The following is a 19,108-nucleotide window of genomic DNA, read 5'->3' as shown; positions in this document are numbered from 1 at the left end:
GCTTAGGGGTAGAGTTGGAGCATAGGTCCTCATAACTGGTACAACTGCGGCCCCTGCACAGGGCTGAGGAATAACATTGAGGGGGGTGTGACCCTGCGTGCGCAGTGTCTCTCGGTGTATGAACTCGGCTCGTGCAGGTGAAAAATGCAGGCTGTACCGATTGCGTACCGGAGGGGGCGCAAGTCAGTTGAGTGGCGTCCTCAGTCAACGGCAAAAGGGTCGAATCAGCATAGAGGACAAAAAAAAAAAAAAAGAACCACTGCTGTATGGCATGGTGAACTTATTTCACAATAAGCACAAGTGTTACATACCCTAAGGTAATGCAGGCTTCCCGGACTACTTGAGAGCGCAGGTCTTTTGCAGAGAGCTTAAAAGCAGCTTCCAAAAGTCTGAGCTGTTGGAGAAATCCTTCATGTTCTGTAGCTCCAGCCAAAACCAGTGAGCGCACCTTCTTCAGCTAAAGAACAGCAAAATACTCAATGTTTTTACAGCTTACAGCAGAATTAGCAAAGCGATTTCACATTGATGCGTAAGTATGGTAGATTGTGCAGCACTTACAGCAGTCACTCGGTGCTCCCAGTCATGTTTTTCATCAGAGAGCGCCTCACGGATCTTAGTCAAGGAGTCTTCTAATTCTCTACTGGAATAAATCTATTGAAAGTACAACACAGTACATATTAAATGAAAAAAAAAAACACCTAAGGAAATTATTTACATTTTAATGTACTGGCAAAGCATACATTTCCATGTTTGTGACATTTACCTGCACAGTAGGAACATCTTCAAATGCCTTGATAAAGTCCTCTTCATCTATAGCCCCTGCACTGGCTCCTTCTTTTCCTAGACAAGAGTCACTTGCAATTACTGGTCAACATTAGCATGTTTATTTATTTATTAGGATTTTAACATCATGTTTTACACACTTTAGGTACATTCATGACATGACAGGTAGTTACTGGTTACACAAGATTCATCAGTTCAAGTCTTTAATGTCAAACACAGTCATGGACAATTTTGTATCTCCAATTCAATTCTGTTGAATGTCTTTGGACTGTGGGAGGAAACCGGAGCTTCTGGAGGAAACCCACAACACGGGGAGAACGTGCAAACTCCACACAGAAAGGACCCGGTCCGCTCCATCTGGGAATCAAACCCAGGACCTTCTTGCTGTGAGGCGTCAGTGCTACCCACCCAGCCACTGTGTCGCCCCGCTTGGCCATTAAAACATAACACATGAGATATGCATGTGCATGGGATTAAAACCTATAATAGTTTTATAGAAACCTTTAACAATGACTAACTGATGACCAACAAAGTCACTGTTTGATTAATACAGATATTTCATGTGCAGTCGAGGTTGGTGTGCTCATCTCCCTCAATGTGCATGCACCAAGCAACCGGTTATATTCATTTAGAAAAAAGTGTGTTGCAGTTCTGATCAGAAAAAAACAAACACATATTAGGGCAGGGCGATTTTGCGATTTTATTTTTAAATTATTACAGATTCTCGAATACGATTTCAATTTTTTTGTTCTTGTATAATGCAATTGAAAAAAGACTCAAATACCTTTTTTTTACATTTTAATTTAAAAGACCGCAGAAGTGCAAAAATAGTAACTGCACCACCGATAATTATCCTTTCAAGGAACTCAAACTTTATAACAATAACTGTATAACAATTAACAATAATTAAAACAAAATAGAAATCTTAATAAGCTATAACCTTTATAAGAATAACTCACAAACAACTCACTTTAAATAATGTGCAGCAGAACCTCCTTACATTAAGAAAAGTGCAAAACTATACAAGTTATTTACAGGTTTCTTAAAAGGAACACGAGTCCATTTGCTGTTTCCACCACTGAAGTGAGTCTGTATCAGTATCTACACTGGGGGGCATCAAGTAATCACTCAGCTCAGCTTTGATTTTGTCCTCTTGTGACTCTGGGGGGGTGGATGGAGGTCTTAATATCTGCTTCTAACAATATAGACTACAATTCCCATGCTCCCACGGACTGTCACGCGATTATCACATGTCCCCGGTCAGCCAATCCTGATCGCGCTCATCGGCTCTGGAGTTTTGATTCATTTCAGCTGTGTTCGATTCAGTGAATCTTAATTAAACTCTTCTGTTCATGTGTCTTGTTTTGCCGATCGTGTTTGCGCTCCTTATTACTGAATCTAACCGTTACCGTGTATGACACTTGTTGTCTTCCTTTTACTGTATTAGTTTTCACTGATTTTGTACACTGTTTTTGCATTTTTTATATTAAACTTTCCTTGATATACAGTACAGGCCAAAAGTTTGGACACACCTTCTCATTCAATGCGTTTTCTGTATTTTCATGACTATTTACATTGTAGATTCTCACTGAAGGCATCAAAACTATGAATGAACACATGTGGAGTTATGTACTTAACAAAAAAAGGTGAAATAACTGAAAACATGTTTTATATTCTAGTTTCTTCAAAATAGCCACCCTTTGCTCTGATTACTGCTTTGCACACTCTTGGCATTCTCTCAATGAGCTTCAAGAGGTAGTCACCTGAAATGGTTTTCAGGTGTGCCTTATCAGGGTTAATTAGTGGAATTTCTTGCTTTATCAATGGGGTTGGGACCATCAGTTGTGTTGTGCAGAAGACAGGTTACTACACAGCCGACAGCCCTATTGGACAACTGTCAAAATTCATATTATGGCAAGAACCAATCAGCTAACTAAAGACAAACAAGTGGCCATCATTACTTTAAGAAATGAAGGTCAGTCAGTCCGGAAAATTGCAAAAACTTTAAATGTGTCCCCAAGTGGAGTCACAAAAACCATCAAGCGCTACAGCGAAACTGGCACACACGAGGACCGACCCAGGAAAGGAAGACCAAGAGTCACCTCTGCTTCTCAGGACAAGTTCATCCGAGTCACCAGCCTCAGAAATCGCAAGTTAACAGCAGCTCAGATCACAGACCAGTTGAATGCCACACAGAGTTCTAGCAGCAGACCCATCTCTAGAACAACTGTTAAGAGGAGACTGCGCAAATCAGGCCTTCATGGTCAAATAGCTGCTAGGAAACCACTGCTAAGGAGAGGCAACAAGCAGAAGAGATTTGTTTGGGCCAAAAAACACAAGGAATGGACATTAGACTAGTGGAAATCTGTGCTTTGGTCTGATGAGTCCAAATTTGAGATCTTTGGTTCCAACCGCCGTGTCTTTGTGAGATGCAGAAAAGGTGAACGGATGGATTCCACATGCCTGGTTCCCACTGTGAAGCATGGAGGAGGAGCTGTGATGGTGTGGGGGTGTTTTGCTGGTGACACTGTTGGGGATTTATTCAAAATTGAAGGCACACTGAACCAGCATGGCTACCACAGCATCCTGCAGCGACATGCCAACCCATCTGGTTTGCGTTTAGTTGGACCATCATTTATTTTTCAACAGGACAATGACCCCAAACACACCTCCAGGCTGTGTAAGGGCTATTTGAGCAAGAAGGAGAGTGATGGAGTGCTGCGGCAGATGACTTGGCCTCCACAGTCACCGGACCTGAACCCAATCGAGATGGTTTGGGGTGAGCTGGACCGCAGAGTGAAGGCAAAGGGGCCAACAAGTGCTAAACACCTCTGGGAACTCCTTCAAGACTGTTGGAAAACCATTTCAGGTGACTACCTCTTGAAGCTCATTGAGAGAATGCCAAGAGTGTGCAAAGCAGTAATCAGAGCAAAGGGTGGCTATTTTGAAGAAACTAGAATATAAAACATGTTTTCAGTTATTTCACCTTTTTTTGTTAAGTACATAACTCCACATGTGTTCATTCATAGTTTTGATGCCTCCAGTGAGAATCTACAATGTAAATAGTCATGAAAATACAGAAAACGCATTGAATGAGAAGGTGTGTCCAAACTTTTGGCCTGTACTGTATATTCCGCGAGCGTCTGCTCAGTTTCTCCCTCGTGACATGTTAGTATTTTAATTAAAATATAAAGTATGTAAACAATCACGATTGTCACATTTCTAACATCGGGTGAAAACGGTCACACGAATTAACCGAATTAATCGTGAAAATCTCCCAGCCCTAACACATATATATTTGTATGATTTAAGTCTTGAAAATACCAGCTGCATTCATATAAAATTTATGACCAGCATATTTAGTTAACACTAGTAATAAACTGTTTACAATAGACTCAGTGTAAAATCTACATTCTAAATGCTGAATCGATTTTTCTTGCGGTGTTTATGTTCATCACACTTCTACCTTACCTCTACTAAAACTTGTTAAAATGAAATGTTTTATATTGTGACAGGACGCTGTCAGTTAACCGCTCACTAATGACTGATTATTGGTTTAAAGAAATTGGTCAAATTTTGATCCATAACAGCTTTATAGCTACAAACCCCATTTTCAGAAAACTTCAGACACTTTGACTCCTTAACAAGAACCATCTGTGATTTTTTTACATTCTCTTGAATCTTAATTTAACTGACAAATTATCAACACATTTAAAATGTGATGCTTGCCACACACTCCAAAAAAGTCAGGACAGAGGCACAATAAGAGGAAAAACTTATTTCCACAATAAACAGGTGGATTGGTAGCAGGAGATGGAATCATGATTGGGTTTAAAAGGATCCACCAAAGCACCAATCGGTAATTGGTTGTGGCTCACTATTGTGCTCCAAACATAAGACATGAAAAAATTGTCAATCAGTAAAAAAAATTGTCCAGATGAGATTGTCCAGATAATTTAGGTCCTTCTACTGTTCATAAAATTATTGATTTCTACTTCAAGAAATCTTACAACTGATCCACACTCTCTGCGACAAACAGCTAAGGTTCCTGTATGTAACTTACCTGCAGCTCTGGGTGCGGAGGCCGAGCTGGGTCGTCTCATGGAGCCCATACTACCTACTCGCCTGCTGCTGGAGAAAGCTTTCGATGAGGTGGAAGAGGAGGACCTGCCCCCGTCCACAGAGTCATCATCATCAAAATTCTTATCTGCGAAGGATAGGTGAAATGCTGAGTGCAATTGCTTTTAAACACTTTTACCATTCACAAACAACCTACTGCTAGCAGATCTATTTAATTCAATAAATCAATACACTTCCTTTCACAGTTTACTAAGACTTCTGTTTGTGTATTTCAATTTAGGTCTACACACTTCATCATAATATCTCTTAAAGTGAGGGTGTTTGAGAATTTACAACCGCAACTGCACATCCAAAGTGGGTGTAAATAAGAAAGAGGTCGGCGAGTGTATATGTCCGTTCTTATTGATCTGGTTTTAAATTGTGTTGACTGACTAATTTTAACAGCACAGAGCCCTAAACTGATCTGGTAGCTGTTTATTTACTGCGTGTTCTTAAGAACACTATGTAGAAACCATATAAGTTCATCTTAAGGTTAATAGGCAGTACTCGAACTGAAGTTCTTAAACCTGCTATAATCTTTATGTACTTAGTTCAGGCATGTAGAAGAACATAAACACAAATATAAATGGAATCCCAGTGATGATTTATGCACAGGCAATTTAGTGACAGAATCTCATTTTCTACATGACGGATCATTTAAATAGTGCATCATGAAAAAGCAAACACCATCAAACATTAAGCAATCCGAATAAATCAGTCCGAACAGCACTAGATCAAACCTTGACTTAAATGTAAGGCTGATTAATCTACAATAAGTCACTAACGCTGTGATGAACTATTTAGCCGGGATCCCAAATCACCTTAACCTTTTCTGCATTTTATCACAGAGGTACCCACAAACTGTGCAATGACCTACAGCATCTCACTGCAAGAGTATGAACGAATCCTTTCCTCATTCTGTTCGACTACGTATTTGCTTTGGCACAGTTTTTACACCCGATGGCATTCTTTCTTGTTTGTTTATTAGGATTTTTAACGTCATGTTTTACACTTTGGTTACATTCATAACAGGAACGGTAGTTACTCATTACACAAGGTTCATCAGTTCACAAGGTTATATCCAACACAGTCATGGACAATTTAGTATCTCCAATTCACCTGCATTCACTTGCGCGTCTTTAGACTGTGGGAGGAAACCGGAGCTCCCGGAGTAAACCCACACAGACACGGGGAGAACATGCAAACTCCACACAGAAAGGACACGGACCGCCCCACCTTGGGATCGAACCCAGGACCTTCTTGCGTGGGCATGACAGTGCTACCCACTTAGCCACCGTGTCACCCCGATGGTATTCTTAATGCAACACTTAATGCAAGGCTTTGCTTGTGTCCCCTCAGTGGATAGGTTCATGTGCCTTCTGTATTTTTTTTCCTCAGACATAAGCCTTAAACATATTTTTAGTTTCCAGCATTTGAAGTCCTAAAGATATTTGGCAAACACACTGAATAGCCAAAACATTATGACCACCTGCCTAAAATACAGGGAACCTCGATTTAACAGACATAAGGGAGTGGGGGGTTCACTGGTCCGTAAAATGCGATTTCCTAAAACAGCAAGGTTGTTTTTCCAGGGGATGCAAAAATATATGAAAACACAGAACTAAGTGCTAAACATGCACATATTACATGCACATAACCAGTAAAATTAACAACGTAAATAAAAATGTAACTATGTAATGTAAAATTGGTGTACTGTACTACTGGGGAAAATTTCATTTACCTTGTGTGTGTTTTTTTTTTTTTTTTTTTTATGCCGTGATCGGATAGTGGGGACTCAGAGTATCTATTATTCTGATTCTGAAGCACTGCTGGTGGCTATTGGAGCAGTGCTGGTCCATAAATAAGCACTAGACTAGAACTTAAAAATTAAGCATAAAACACAGAGAAAAAGGCTAGAACAAAGCAAGCCTCCCTACAAAACAAAGCTTATCACTCATTTAAACAGAAAGACGTGCGCCTGCTAGCAGACCATTATTTACTGAACTACTGGTCTCGGTACGCTTCACGCGGGAATTTAAACAATCGGACCGGACACTTGGTTTTCCAGATTTTGTCCATTACATCAGAAATCCGTTAAATGGAGGTCCATCACATTGCGATTCCACTGTAGTGTCAAAATAGTTCACTAAATAGTTTAAAATGTTTTAGGATAGACTGAATTCTTCATGTTAGGGGTTGGTCAACTATAAATTCCTTAAATCTGTAAAATTACTATTATCCTAAACTTGTCTGTTAATCATACTAGCCGTTTGGTAAGCGTGTTCTCTGATTAAGTAAAGAAGCAGCTAACTGATCCTTACTCCCAACCATCTGCTCTGGAGTTCCGCTTAAATGTCAGGAAGTAAATGGTCTGCTGTTCCTCACACCCTTCAAACAGCTGTTTTTAAATTTTGACGACCCACATTTTCCCCATTCTTACAATGCTTTGTCCTGTCCACATCAGATCATTTTCCACTATCTGTGGAGTAAACAATCAACATTCGAAATGAAGGCAAAAAAGGCCTCAAATAGAAATGCATCATGTTTTAAACACACAGATCCTTAAACAGGTCCAAAAGATATGCAATGAAAATCAGTGTTGCTTTTACCTCTGGATTAGCCAGTGGTTTAAAATGTGTTCTCTCACACTGTCCTATTTACTGGTGTATGAACACAAGCGACACAAAGGCCAAATTCTATTACATATCGACCACTTTGAGAAAGACTAGATAACAGAGCAATGATATACAACAGAAAATCACTAAGATCACAGCTGGGAAATTGCAGACATTAAGTAGGTCTTGAAAAAGCATCTTAAAATTTCAATAATAAGCTGAAGTTTTTGGTCTTAAGTAGGACGATGTACTATTTCTAAAAGGGGCCAAAATAAAGCTTTTTGGCAGCACGTGCCAAAGGTAAATTACACACAGAAAGGAAAGGAGCCATGCAGAAAAGTAGCTCACCCACAACGTTTAATCTGACTGACTCAATCTACCACTGACCTTCTCACCACCAATGGGGCAAACTGTCCACATGACATAGAAGCACAGAAATGGAGGAAACTGATTCCCAATGTTTCACAAAAACATAAACTCGCCGCTCAGGTGGCGCAGCGGTACAGCGCACGCTGTTCACCAGAGCCGAGATCTCGAATACATCGTATCGAATCTCGACTCTGCCTTGCCGGCTGAGGCTGAGCGGCTACATGAACAACGATTGGCCTGTTGTTCAGATAAGGGGCGGGACTAAATAATAAGGGATGGGGACTCTCTCCCAGACTAGTGCGATTACGACCTCTGCTGGCTGGTTGGTGGCACCTGCACGGAGATGGGGAAGGAGTGCGGTAGAGGGTGTTGCCCTCCGTGCACAGCGCTGTACCGCACTGCGTTCGTCAAGTGTAGGTGATAAGATGTTCGATGGCTGCGCACGTGTCGGAGGGGGCGTGGAGCAGCCTCGCCCTCCCCAATCAGGAGCAGGGACCAGCATTAGTGAGAGGATGATGGATGGGTAGAAATTGGATGCGCTAAAGTGGGAGAAAGGGGGGTATATAAATAAAATATAAATAAAGTATTAAATAAATAAATAAATAAATAAATAAATAAATAAACTCTTGTATTCTATTTTAAATGGAACAAAGGAACCTAGACATGATGAGGAAAATACAACATAACAAGTGGGTTTTAAATTTCATATAGCAGTCCCACATTTTTTAATCCTGGAATCACTTGTTGTGGCTTTGTAGCTATTTAACAAGATTTGAATGAAGCAATAAACATTCATGAACACTTGCTTTTTTTCATCTACTCATGTCTCGAAATTACAACCATTGCAAAGCTTTCCTGTACAAACTAATCAACATTACGAATTACATACATACAAAACTGCATTTGAATACAGTATCAACCGTGTCAGTAATTATTGCTTATTGTTATCAAGCTTGTTGTTCAGTGGTACATCCAGCAGAAAGCAGTGAAGGAACCGAAACGCTATAGGGTACACTATATATCCAAAGGTATTTGGACACCTGAGCTTGTTAGACATCCTGTTTCAAAAACGAATGGTATTAAAATAGTGTCACCTGTGTGATCTTTTCAGCTAGAACAAAAGCCATTGTTCTAAAAGCCACTGTTCTTGGAAGTATGTCTGTGGGAATTTGTGCCCATTCAGTCTAAAGAGCATATAGCTGGGCACTGATGTTGGCCAAGAGATCCAGTTCATTCCCAGTATGTTCAGTGGGGCTGAGGTCAGTTTCTTTAAAGTTTAAACCAAGCTTTTCATGTTTTTATAGACCTTGCTTTGTACACAGGGGCAGTCATGCTGGAAGGGCCATCCCTAAACTGTTGATGCAAAGTTGGAAGCTCAAAATTTCCTTCATATCAGTGTTTTTCAAACTTTTTTTAAGCAACCCACATTTTGTTCATGACTGTTTATGTGACCCAGAAAACACAAACAATGCATCTTACTCTCTCTGTACAATTTGGTCCCACTGTGGTTAACAAGATGTAACATAAGATGTTCACGTACAAGTTTATTTCATTATTATTATTTTTCTCTGCGACCCCTATTTTCGGCTTGCAACCCTACCCAGGGCTTGAAAAACCCTGCTTTATATAAGTAATTTATTACACCTGTTATGGCTAACAGACATAAATTCAGTAATTAAGAGGTGTCCCAATACTTTTGTCCCGCATAGTGTAACTGGCATTGGGCAGTTGTGGGAAATATCTGTTGCTGTAATTCACATTTTAACCACTAGACCCAAACATCTACGTTATACACTTCTAAGCAGAGAGATAATAACACACATGCCACTACATTTAATTCAATCTCAATTCATTAAACCAATAATTACATCATATAACATAATAAATGAACCTGTTCAACTTCCTTCCATCATACACACACAATCAGTAAATACAGCAATTAATATTATTTCACTGACTGTAAAACGGGTGTTCTGTTCTAATCCTTACCTTCCCTTGTTGTTACAGTGCAAGCAATCATATGGTGCGCTTTCAGAATACAAAAAGAAAACACCACTCAGGCTATTTCAGACCCTCACTTGGTCTCTCTGGTGTCCTGTCCCCTCCCTTCCCTTCCTTCCGACTGCCCTGGTCTTGTGACTGCACACCAGACAAATGCCACCCCACACTGTGCTGACAGGAGACTGAACCAACTCGCATGTGTCTAAATTTTATGAAACCCCAACTTTTGCTATCGTCTCTATTTATGTTCTGTTTAAATTGAAATGCATTTAATGTGGGGTAAAACACAGTGCTAACCTTATTAATCCATGCATAACAAAAGGTTTAGGTCACAGCGATAGCTTTCCATTCAAAGTGGGCATGGTCAGCTGAACATTTTAGATGGATAGACAGACAGACAGATAGATAGACAGACATATAGGTAGATAGTTGGATATAAGTCTCTATGGACTGTAAGAATTACAGCATGGACCAAAAGATGACTGGCTTATTTCCTTACAGGATGGAGCTGCTGCAATCGGCTGCCACTCAGCACAGCGTCAGAATCATAAATTTTTGCTATAAATGCTCAGCCAGCCGCTAAGTTTCAACTTTTACAAGTTTTATTAATGCAAATGAATGTCCTGAAATTAACTTGGGGACCAAACACACTGTTGGCTAAACACACTGGTTGCAGATGTGAATTAATTGGTCTAAAGTCAACAAATTTGAGCCATGCTTGAAATTTTGCCTGTTTTAATAAATCTTTTTGGTAAAATAATGTATTGTTTTTTGTTATGTGGATTAATTAGTCTACAGCATCAGGAATCCATACAGGTATCATTCAGCAAAAATACACACTGTATGGGGTGGCAGTTCATCTTACATACTCATTCACGCTCGGGGGCAATTTAGAGTCATTAATAAACCAACAGGCATGTCTTTGGGAGGCTGAAGGAAACTGGAGAACCCATTGAAAGGACATGTGGACAGACAGCAACCAAAGATGTGGCACCAACACTACCTGAAATGCCCTGAGGTACATTTCATAATTACATTCCTCCCTAATGCTAGCTGGATCTATATGCTGTACAAACTGTCCTGAGAGATGGGTGTCTGGAAACAACACCTAAAACACACTACGATTAGAAGACTAAAGCTAAAATTAATTTCAGCATCATTAATTTAAATGTGACAGAATTGTACAACAGGGCAACAATAATTGCTCTGTGAGCCTTCCTTCTGTGCTTAAAAATAAAAAGCTAAACCTAAGGATAGTTACATGGTGCAGCAGTCTACTAATCTAGCCCATCACTGCTGAGATCCAGGTTTGAATCTCAAGGGTGCTATCCAAAGTATAAGCATCCAACACAGACATGATTTGTTATGCTTTGAGTAAATTGAAAGAAAAAAACATAAGAAACTAAATGAAAAAGTATAAAGAATATAATAAAAATATAATAACATACGTGTGTACACACATATGATCATACATCATTTGCCAGCTACTGATATGAGAAGTTATTGGCATTGACCCAGAATTCCCATATTGGTGTGTTCTCCAAAAAAAAGGTGCAGTTTGTGGGGTTTTTTTTTTATAATTATGATCTAAGAATAATACATGAATGACTTTTAGGCAAAATTGAATGCCAGAATTGGTAGTCCTGGCTATACTGCATATTGATAATTATCTGATGTAAGACTGCATTTGAGGATATTTTTATTTCAGGCCACTAGATGGCGACATGAGCAGCACAGCGCATTTTATGAGCTACACCTACTATACAGATAAACGTTGTGAGCATACGATTACTGACTGTAGCCCATCTGATGCTCTGTACACTCTGTCATTCACCTGTACCTAATTTATCAGTCAAAAGAAAACCTTCATAGGACCCTTCCTCACCAGATTTTATTCAGCCTTGCAATGGCACTATGGTAATAACATTTGGTGCAGCAGTGTTGTTAAAACCTTATTACCAGTGCTTGATGAGAATTGTTCTCTGACCAACAATGTAAAGCCAAAAAAGTGCCGAGATCAAAAACCAAGATTAACACAAAACATCTAGTTCTAGTCTTAAAGTGTACACCTACAACCAGTGCTACCTTGGAATGTGTTCCTAACAAACAAGCCGGTAAGTTGAAACAATGTTTAAAAATCCCTTTAACCCTTTAACAACCCTGCTGCACCTGCTATACTCAAAATATCACAACCCCACTTTTTTTAAATCACGCTGTTGTTACTGCAGTGCTGAGAATGCTCCCTCATTCAAATAATATACAGTCAGTGGGGATTCGACAGGGCGGCACGGTGGCCAAGTGGGTAGCACTGTCGCCTCACAGCAAGAAGGTCCTGGGTTCAACCCCAGGTGGGGCGGTCCGGGTCCTTTCTGTGCGAAGTTTGCATGTTCTCCCCGTGTCTGCGTGGGTTTCCTCCGGGTGCTCCGGTTTCCTCCCACAGAAACAAAACATCCAAAAACATGCAGCCAGGCTAATTGGAGACACTTAATTGTCCTATAAGTACCTAGCTGCTAGGATGCATAAACCAGTGCATTGTAGTGCCGGTCCCAAGCCCGGATAAAATAGGGAGGGTTGTGTCAGGAAACACTGTGCCAAATCAATAATGCGGAAGAAATAAAGAAGAAATAAATAGAGTGGGGGTTCGACAGGGGTCGCTTGTTGATAACCTCAATTTCTGTGTAACAGGTGTATCAATTATTGAACGTACCAAATAAGTAAACATAATAAGGTGCTTGATGAATGAAAATGGCATTTTTATAAGCGCCATGCTGTGTACGGTGGATTTTCTTTCTTTTTTTACACCCTCCTTATCATAGCTTGGGATGGTCATGGAGAGTGCACTGACGAGTACATCTCCTCCCAGTGGCTCGGCTGTTTGGTCATCCAGCACTCCAGTTCTAAAATCTCTGGTCTATAAATCACTGAATGGGTTCGGCCCAGAATACATCTCAGAAATGTTTAGAGAATATAAACCCAGTAGATCTCTTAGATCCATGGACTCAGGTCAACTAGTTGAGCCCAGAGTCCAAACTAAACACGGTGAAGCAGCATTTAGCTGTTGGGCTGCATATAACTGGAACAGACTGCCAGGAGATATTAGATGTTCCGCAAATGTAGAAATGTTTAAATCCAGGTTAAAAACTTTTCTTTTTTCTTGTGCCTATGATTGAGCTCAAAATTTTTGCTATTACCCTCATTTTACCATATTTCTTTTAGTTTTTCATGCTCTTAATAATTCTTTTTATAGAGTAGTGTACATTCTAAATTGTAGGGTATATTTTACAATATTTTCTTTTAGTTTTCATGTTTTAATTGCTTATCTCTTGTTTTAATTTCGTATTTCCCAAATTGTAGGGTATATTTTACAATATTTTCTTTTAATTTTTCATGTTCTTAATTTTTTCTCTCGTTTGAATTTCATGTTGTCTTAATTGTAACTAAATGTTTGCAAGAAGTCTTTCTGAGGTTCTAGATCTCAGGAATGTTTTAATGCTTTTAATTAACTTGTTTTTTTCCTTATGTAAAGCACTTTGAATTGCCACTGTGTATGAAAGATGCTATACAAATAAACTTGCCTTGCCTCCCTCCATAAGTATTAATGAGTAATTGTATCCAATAAAAGAAAAACAATATATTGTGCTAAGATTTTTTGACACATTGACCAATCCGGAACGTTTATTTATTGCTGCTGAAAGACAAAATCCATTTACTATGTTTTCCCTCTGCCTGCCTACATACTTTCAGACTAGAGTGTAGGTCAAAATAGCATAAACACAGAACAGTAGAGCGTACATTACAACTGCAAAAAAGCAACATTTTGCCCACAATTACGAGACAAAACAGGTCTCCTGGCAACACTGAGGACACAAAGAGTGACAACGGCTCTAATGGAAGTCGCTCATCACGGTGGAATACAATAGCCCGGACTGTTTTGCTTCATAGCCAGTGAGTGCGAAGGTAGAGCACTAAAGCTTGCCAAGAGCTGAGCACTCATGCTGTGGGCCAGCACGCTTCAGTTAGCCTTTAAACACAATGGCATCTCATGCATTTAGCAAAAACAAACAAGTCTTTCGCAATGACAACTTATGGACTAATCAACACGTTGTGCTTTAATCAGCACAGATTCTAATCTGAATTGTGCAATGCTGCTTAAGAATTTTTACCCAATTTAGCATAGCCGATCCGCTGCTGGGGACCCCGATGGCATACAAGGAGGGTGTATATTCGCCTGACACACACTGCCTACAATGTGTGTGCAGTCCACCAATCCCATCTTATTGTCCCATACTTCTGTGGATTTGCGCACAGAGAGCCATGCACTAATCTCTCCGGGCTCCTGCACAGGTGCCCTTGGCAACCATGGTCCTTACACAGAGTTTTGCCACTCAGTGGACTAGAGGCCAATTTTGTCTGCTACAGGCACTGGAGAGCTCCCAGCCGACTGACAGCAGAGCCGAAATTCGAACTCAAAAGCTCAGAATCTTAGCACTGGTGTGCTAGCGGATTATCCCGCTGTGTCCCTTGGACCGGCACAGTTAATGCATTTAAATGGCAGCATTTTCGCTTCACATGTGCACTATATACAATGCATTTTAGCACATGCTATGTACAGTTGTGAGCCTTCTCAATTACCACTTGAAACCTGTGCTAAAAGAATCAGTCAGTGCAAGCCGACCCCCAGTAGGCGAACTCATCTACTGAGCAGATAGCAATCATGGCTCACAGCCATCAACACACACCACTCAAGCAGGACTTGACGTGTACACTTACGCAGAAATCTTACACAGTCTGACGCAGGAACAATCTGCTTTAAAAAAGAAGAAAAAACATGGTATGGTGCTATGTGGTACAGTCTAATTTATCATAAATGATCTTTAATAATAAGGTGCGACCTTTCCACACGTGAATGGTGTTTCCCTTTACAGTAACAATGCTGTAAAAAACAAACAAAAAAACGTTTCACTGAAAAGATCTGTGGGACAGTATGAGGAAATCGAGAGGGGCAGGGAAGTTAATAAGGTTGGTGCAAGATATGGACAAGGACAGCGTGACAGCAGTTAGATGTGAAGTAGGAATGACAGACGGGTTCTAAATGGATGTGGGACTGCATCAATTGGGTCAGCTGAGTCCATTCTGATTGGCAATGGTCATGGACTGGATGACAAATGAGGTAAGGTAGAAATCTAGAGGGAATATGACATTTCTGAATGTCATCATGATTTGAGATGAGGGAGACTGGAAGATATGCATTAGAGAAAAGTGGAATCAGTGTTAGCGGGAATAATACAGTACATGTAGTACATGTGCATAAATGAAAGAGGGGCGATGGAAAGATGAGGTTGAAAAGAGTAGAGGTGGTAACGGTGTACAAAGTGGTGGTTAGCTTAGAGTGGCAGGAGTGACTTGTGATTAGGGATGCATCAATAAAAATTTTTCCCAACCAAGTACAAGTACATGTATATGTATTTTTGTACTTGCCGATACCGATACCAATACCTATTTAGAATGATGGAGTTAATGAATTAATGAGTTGGAGGTTAATAAATATGTTTTGTAGAGAACGATCAGGTCAGAAATACTGTAAAATGTGTGTGTGCTGGTGTATTCTGATATAAACTATATTATCCCCCTGTCCCACCTGTTTACACTCCTCTCCTGCATTTCCCCTCACACCGTATCCTGCATTCTCATTGGCTGTTCGACATGTCACTCATTCCCAGTCGCACATCTCAGATCAGATATCCGACATGCTAAAAAACTTGAAAAAGTTGTTGGATAGTTCACACTTAGCGAACGAGAGCCGAGTTTTGATCGCCGAGCGAACGCCGAGTTGCTCCCGAGCCGGCAAATCTAGCGCCGACCAGTCGCCGAGCGAAAATCAGGACAAAAATCGTGTAGTGCACTAGGCACACGGTATCGGATGTTTAGTATCGGAGCCTCGTTTCCGAGTACGAGTACAAGTTAATGAGTGTCGTATCGGGCAAATACCCGATACCAGTATCGGTACTCATGCATTTTTACTTGTGATAGAAGGGTATCTGCCAGAGTAAAGGTGAAAGTTTACATAACAGCAATGAAACCTGCTATGTTATATGGCTTGGAGGCAGTGGCATTGACTAAAAGAGGAAAGGAAGCTGGAGGTGTCTGAGATGAAGATAAGAAGTGACAAGAATAAACAAGATTAGGAAGGAGTTTATTAGAGGGACAGCCAGGTAGGATGTTTTGAAAACAAAGATAAGAAAGACAGACTGGAATGGTTTGGGAATGAGAGTTGTATCGGGAGAAGGGTGCTGAGAATGGAGCCGCCAGCCAGGAGGAGAGGAGAAAGTACAAAGAGGAGGTTTATGGATGAGGGAGGAATTGCAGACGCTTAGGACAGGGCAAGATGTAGACCAATGTATTTATATTTATTTATTTATTAGGATTTTAATGTCATGTTTTACACACTTGGGTTAGATTTTATGACAGGGCAGGTAAAAACTGGTTACACAAGATTCATCAGTTCAAGTCTTAAATGCCAAATACAGTCATGGACAATTTTGTTTCTCCAATTTACCTTACTTGCATGTCTTTGGACTGTGGGAGGAAACCCAAGCAGACACGGGGTGAACATGCAAACTCCATACAGAAAGGACCCGGACCGCTTCATCTGGGAATCGAACCCAGGACCTTCTTGCTGTGAGGTGACCGTGCTATCCACTGAGCCACTGTGCTGCCCTGAAACAAACCCTAACGGGAGTCTGCTGGAGGGAGTGATGTGTCTGGTACAGGTCTCTACAAAACTGATTGTTAGGCCCTTGATAAAACATGTACTACAAAAACAATACAGTTTTATCAATGTTCTATGACGACATTTAGGGCCTCTGTTAAAAAATTTTTTATATCAGACTTTAAAAATAAAGCTATTATATTACAAGAATTAAGTCATAATATGTCAATAAGGAAGTCATAAAGTAAGAAGAATAAAGTTGCATATTTCAAGGATAAATTAGCCTTACTGTAGAAGCACAAACAAAAGTGTGCATCGTAGCTCCCACCTATGAACCGCCTAAAAAAATGCAGTTTCTTTCATGCTTCTGATGCTCATGTGCAACATTACCAAATCCTCAACATCCCTTATGTAAACAGGAGGAGGTAGTTATCTTTCTTTAACACAGCCTTTGTCCATAATATTATGACTTTCCCTAATAATTATTTTACACCCAGTTTTACTGACAATTTTCCACCCAGGACACGGACTGTTTGTCCCTCTGCCTTCAGGACAGAGATACAGGACAATAAAGACTCGGACTAGCAGGCTAAGGAATATCTTCTTCCCCAGAGCTGTGACCGCCATCACCCCCTCTGCACACCCCTACTCAAATTCTCAAGAACTCACACATTTTTGCACCTCATATCTTTGCTGCTACTATTGGCTGCATGTTTTGTCTGTCTGTGTATTGTGTTTTACTTGTTTTTCTGTTTATATGATTCATGTACAATGTACAACGACAAAGTTTCTATTCTATAATAATACCACTCATAATTCTTTCACTTTATTACCAAAACATTACAATTGTATTAGAAAATATGACTTTTATTCTATCTCTTTAATTTTTCATTGGGAGACTAGTGGCCATAAAACATCATTGTAATTTGACAGTGCACACTAAAAAACGCAAATACAAGTCTTAAAGGATGCTATATAACATTAATCAATTGGCCATTTTATTTCATTACTCATTTATTTCATCAGTTGTGTAAATTTGTTCAGTTGAATTATTAATCTACATTTGTCTGCATGGTGTGTTTGCCTGTGTGAGAACTACAAACTGCTGTGTCATGCCACCATCTAATTTAACTGTGTACACAATACTGCACATGGATCAGCATTCAACATATATACAACAATTCGAGACTAATACCATGCCAAATGTTGTACCCACTACAACAGTAAACTCTGTGTATTGTCTTTTACAGCTTCATTAGCATTTCTTTAGGCAAACCTTGCAGAAATTAGTTTGAAATGTCTAGATGGAAAATTACTGCATATGAAAGGTGCATAAAATTCTATAATGCAACAATTGTCCTTGCCTTATACAATAATAAGCCAAAACATTAGGACCACCCACCTAATGTGCTGTCAAGGAAGATTTCACCTGCAGAAACATATGAAGGAGCCTTGTGGTATCTGGTTCCAGGACAATACAAACACGTCCTTTACGAAGTCCTTTATTTGTCATATATATATATACAGTACATGTCTACAGTACAATAAAATTCTTTTTTTTTTTCTGCATATGCCAGCTTGTTTTGAAGCTCGGGTTAGAGCGCAGGGTCAGTCATTGTACGGCACCACTCGAGCAGACAGGGTTAAGGGCCTTGCTCAAGAGCCCGACCATGGCTGCATAGCAGAGCCTGGATTTGAATGGGCAATCTTCCGACCGATAGCCCAAAGCTTTACCCACTAGGGCAGGGTTTTTCTAACTTTTCGACCCATATTTTGTCCATGATTTTTACCACGCCCAAGACAGCACATCAAATTCATCAAAACACAAAACAAAATATACACAACTAATGAAAATGGTGGCAATCTGGTCCCACTGTGACTTACAAGGTGTAATGTAAAGCCTTCACAAGAGGGCTGTCACGTACAAGTTCATTAGTTTTTTTATATGCTTGTTAAAATTTGTTTATTGATTATTATTAACCCATGAATATGTGCCTGGCTGTTCACATAATCTTGGAGAAAACAGGATGTGTCCAGTTCTGATGCATGCATGCCCATTGTAGGTGTTTTGATGGTGGAGAGGAGTCAGCATGGACACTGGTAGCGGGACAGTGGTAGCCTAGGGAATAGAGCTTTGTGCTATCAATCGAAAGGTTAATCCTAGCTCTGCCATTCAGCCACTGTTAGGCCCTTAACCCCGTTTGCTCCAGTGGTGCTGTACAATGGGGCTGACCCTTTGCTCTGACCCCAGCTTCCAGACAATTTGGGATATGCAAAAAAAGAATGTGTGTACTTTACATCGATATATGTATATATGACAAATAAAGGTATTCTATTCTATTTCTATTCTAACTACACGTTGTGATATATTCACCTCGTCACCGGTATTAAAATGATCTGAAATTTGAGCCTTCTGTTGTTCTGTACCAGATGCCATAGCCTTGGCTGCCCAACAACCTGTTGGCAGTTTGTGGTTTGTCCCTCCTCTGACCACTATCTCTGGGTATTACTA

The 19,108-nt window shown here is 40.1% G+C and overlaps 1 protein-coding gene across 1 annotated transcript in view; it reads right to left on the bottom strand.

Moving 5' to 3' along the window:
* clasp1a (cytoplasmic linker associated protein 1a) overlaps positions 1 to 19,108 on the bottom strand; it is a 97,476-nt gene that overhangs the window by 49,736 nt on the left and 28,632 nt on the right. Inside the window, exons 9-12 of the mRNA XM_063005986.1 lie at positions 4,847 to 4,990; positions 764 to 840; positions 559 to 651; positions 312 to 457 (exon numbers count right to left, since the gene is read on the bottom strand). Coding sequence (XP_062862056.1) covers positions 312 to 457; positions 559 to 651; positions 764 to 840; positions 4,847 to 4,990 — 460 coding nt within the window. The remainder of the gene's footprint in view (positions 1 to 311; positions 458 to 558; positions 652 to 763; positions 841 to 4,846; positions 4,991 to 19,108) is intronic.

This window comes from Trichomycterus rosablanca, chromosome 12 (assembly GCF_030014385.1).
Source record: "Trichomycterus rosablanca isolate fTriRos1 chromosome 12, fTriRos1.hap1, whole genome shotgun sequence".
NCBI classification, from domain to species: domain Eukaryota; kingdom Metazoa; phylum Chordata; class Actinopteri; order Siluriformes; family Trichomycteridae; genus Trichomycterus; species Trichomycterus rosablanca.
This window is presented reverse-complemented; position numbering and strand designations above follow the sequence as displayed.